Genomic DNA, 2,187 nt, shown 5'->3' with positions numbered 1-2,187 from the left:
GCCTAGCTTGTGGCTATCAAATGCTAAAACGTTTTGGCATAAAGTGCATTTGAATCAAGTTCAGCTCTTGGCCCTCTTCCTCCTATGTAGAGTTACAGTTGATACATTATATAAGTGACAGTATTGCTAAGGCTGTAGTACATACAAGAGGAGATATTACAATGAGTTTGGTACATAATTTTTTTGTTTTTGGAAATATAATTTTTTTCTAAGATACAATTCACTTTTTGTACATTTAAAAGTTGCAGAGTCTCACATTGAAGCACAATAGTGATTGATAGTTTATAACTTGATGAATTGATACTTTCAGATAAAGAGACTAATCCAGAAGTTCATCAGAAGACAAGAAACAATCAGCCTGGTGGTTGTGCCAAGTAATGTGGATATAGCAACCACAGAGGCTTTGAAGATGGCACAGGAGGTGGATCCTGATGGGGAGAGGACTTTAGGTACATAGACTTGATTCTTGAAAATGGGTCACCCAGCTTTTGAATAAGTTATTCAACATTTAGTTGGTTTACTCTCTGTCTTTCAGGTATCTTGACTAAGCCTGACCTGGTGGACAAAGGCACAGAAGAGACCGTGGTTCACGTTGTATGTAATGATATCATCCCCCTGAAAAAGGGCTACATGATCGTCAGGTGCAGGGGTCAACAGGAGATCAGAGAGAAGGTGTCTCTCACTGAAGCAATAGAAAGAGAGAAGGCCTTCTTCAAAGAGCATATGCATTTCCAGTAAGTTCATTCTTTTATGAATTCATTAAAACTATGTACCGTTTATAGTACAGTGTGTGAGATGTTGTGTAACACATACTCAGCAGCCTTTTATTCTTGCTGTAGCACTCTCTACAGTGATGGCCATGCCACTGTGCCCAAACTGGCTGAGAAACTTACACTTGAGCTGGTGCATCACATTGAGGTATTTTTTTGATTATTGTTTCACATTAACAACAGTTATGATTAGTCACCCTATGTATCAGAGATTTGACCCCTCCTGTGTAATTTGCAGAAATCTCTGCCTCGACTGGAAGAGCAGATAGAGGAGAAACTAGCCCAGACTCAGGTAGAGCTGGAGAGATATGGCACTGGGCCCCCAGCTGATGCAGCTGAGAGATTTGCCTTCCTCACTGAAGTGAGCGCCCTCATCCTACATAAGACACTGCAGAAATCTGGTCACCAATTTGAATATTTGTTAAACACCTCTAACCAACTGTCTCTGCTGTCTTATGCATGCTCCAGAAAGTGACAGCATTCACTCAGGATGCAATCAGTGTGACTAAAGGAGAGGAACTCAAGTGTGGAGAAAAGCTTAATGTCTTTTCTATGCTCCGAAAAGAGTTTGGGAACTGGAACCTCCATCTGTATAACTCAGGAGAAAACTGTGAGTGTATAACTTTTGTCTGGTGTGCAGCTGTTCATTAGCTGTTCTGAAATATATATTTGTGTTTCAGTTAACAGAAGAATTGATAAGCAGGTAGAGAAACATGAGGAGATGTACCGTGGAAGAGAACTACCAGGCTTCATCAACTACAAGACCTTTGAGATCATGGTCAAGGAGCAGATCAAAAAGCTGGAAGAGCCAGCTGTCAAGAAACTCAAGGATATAGGAGGTATATCGCTGGATATATGATAGATTTGTGTTACCATACAACTACAACTGAAGTGCACAGTGGAAATCTAGATGATGTATTGTATGTTCTTGTACATTCATTTCCACCAGATGCTGTCAAGAAGGTGTTCATACAGCTGGCCCACATTAGCTTCACTGGATTTCCTAACCTCGTGAAAGCAGCCAAGGTCTTTTATGAGTTTCATGTTGATATTTTTTATAATTTCTTATGTTTTTGTCAGTATTTTGGCTGTCAAAATTTAATTTGCATCATTGCAATGCTCACATTGACCAGAATTTTATTTTCTAGGCAAACATTGAAGCCATTAAGCAAGATAAAGAGTCCATTGCGGAGTCCCTGCTAAGAGTCCAGTTCAAGATGGAGATGCTTGTTTACTCCCAGGACAGTACCTACAGCAGCAGTTTGACTGACACCAAGACAGAGGGTGATGAGATGGACGACGACTGGCAGAAATTGAATCGAAACAAAATCATTGCCTACAGAATGGATAATCGTGCAACACTTGATGAGCTGATGTTGCACCTTAAGTCATATTACAAAGTAAGTTTTCATTTAAA

General features: G+C 40.1%; 1 protein-coding gene across 1 annotated transcript; it reads left to right on the top strand.

The window, feature by feature from the left end:
• Positions 1–18: 18 nt before the first annotated feature.
• Positions 19–2,182, top strand: LOC109953952 (interferon-induced GTP-binding protein Mx-like; the record flags this gene model as incomplete). The annotated part of the gene is made up of 8 exons (XM_020589387.1): positions 19–449; positions 536–734; positions 840–918; positions 1,009–1,131; positions 1,239–1,380; positions 1,451–1,609; positions 1,720–1,796; positions 1,919–2,182. Coding segments are annotated over exons 1-8 (1,083 nt in total), but the record flags the coding sequence as incomplete, so codon positions are not given.
• Between the last annotated feature and the right edge of the window lie 5 nt (positions 2,183–2,187).

Source organism: Monopterus albus, unplaced genomic scaffold (assembly GCF_001952655.1).
Source record: "Monopterus albus unplaced genomic scaffold, M_albus_1.0 scaffold2269.1, whole genome shotgun sequence".
Taxonomy (NCBI): Eukaryota; Metazoa; Chordata; class Actinopteri; order Synbranchiformes; family Synbranchidae; genus Monopterus; species Monopterus albus.
Note: the sequence above shows the minus strand (reverse complement) of the source record. Positions and strands in the feature narration are given on the sequence as shown.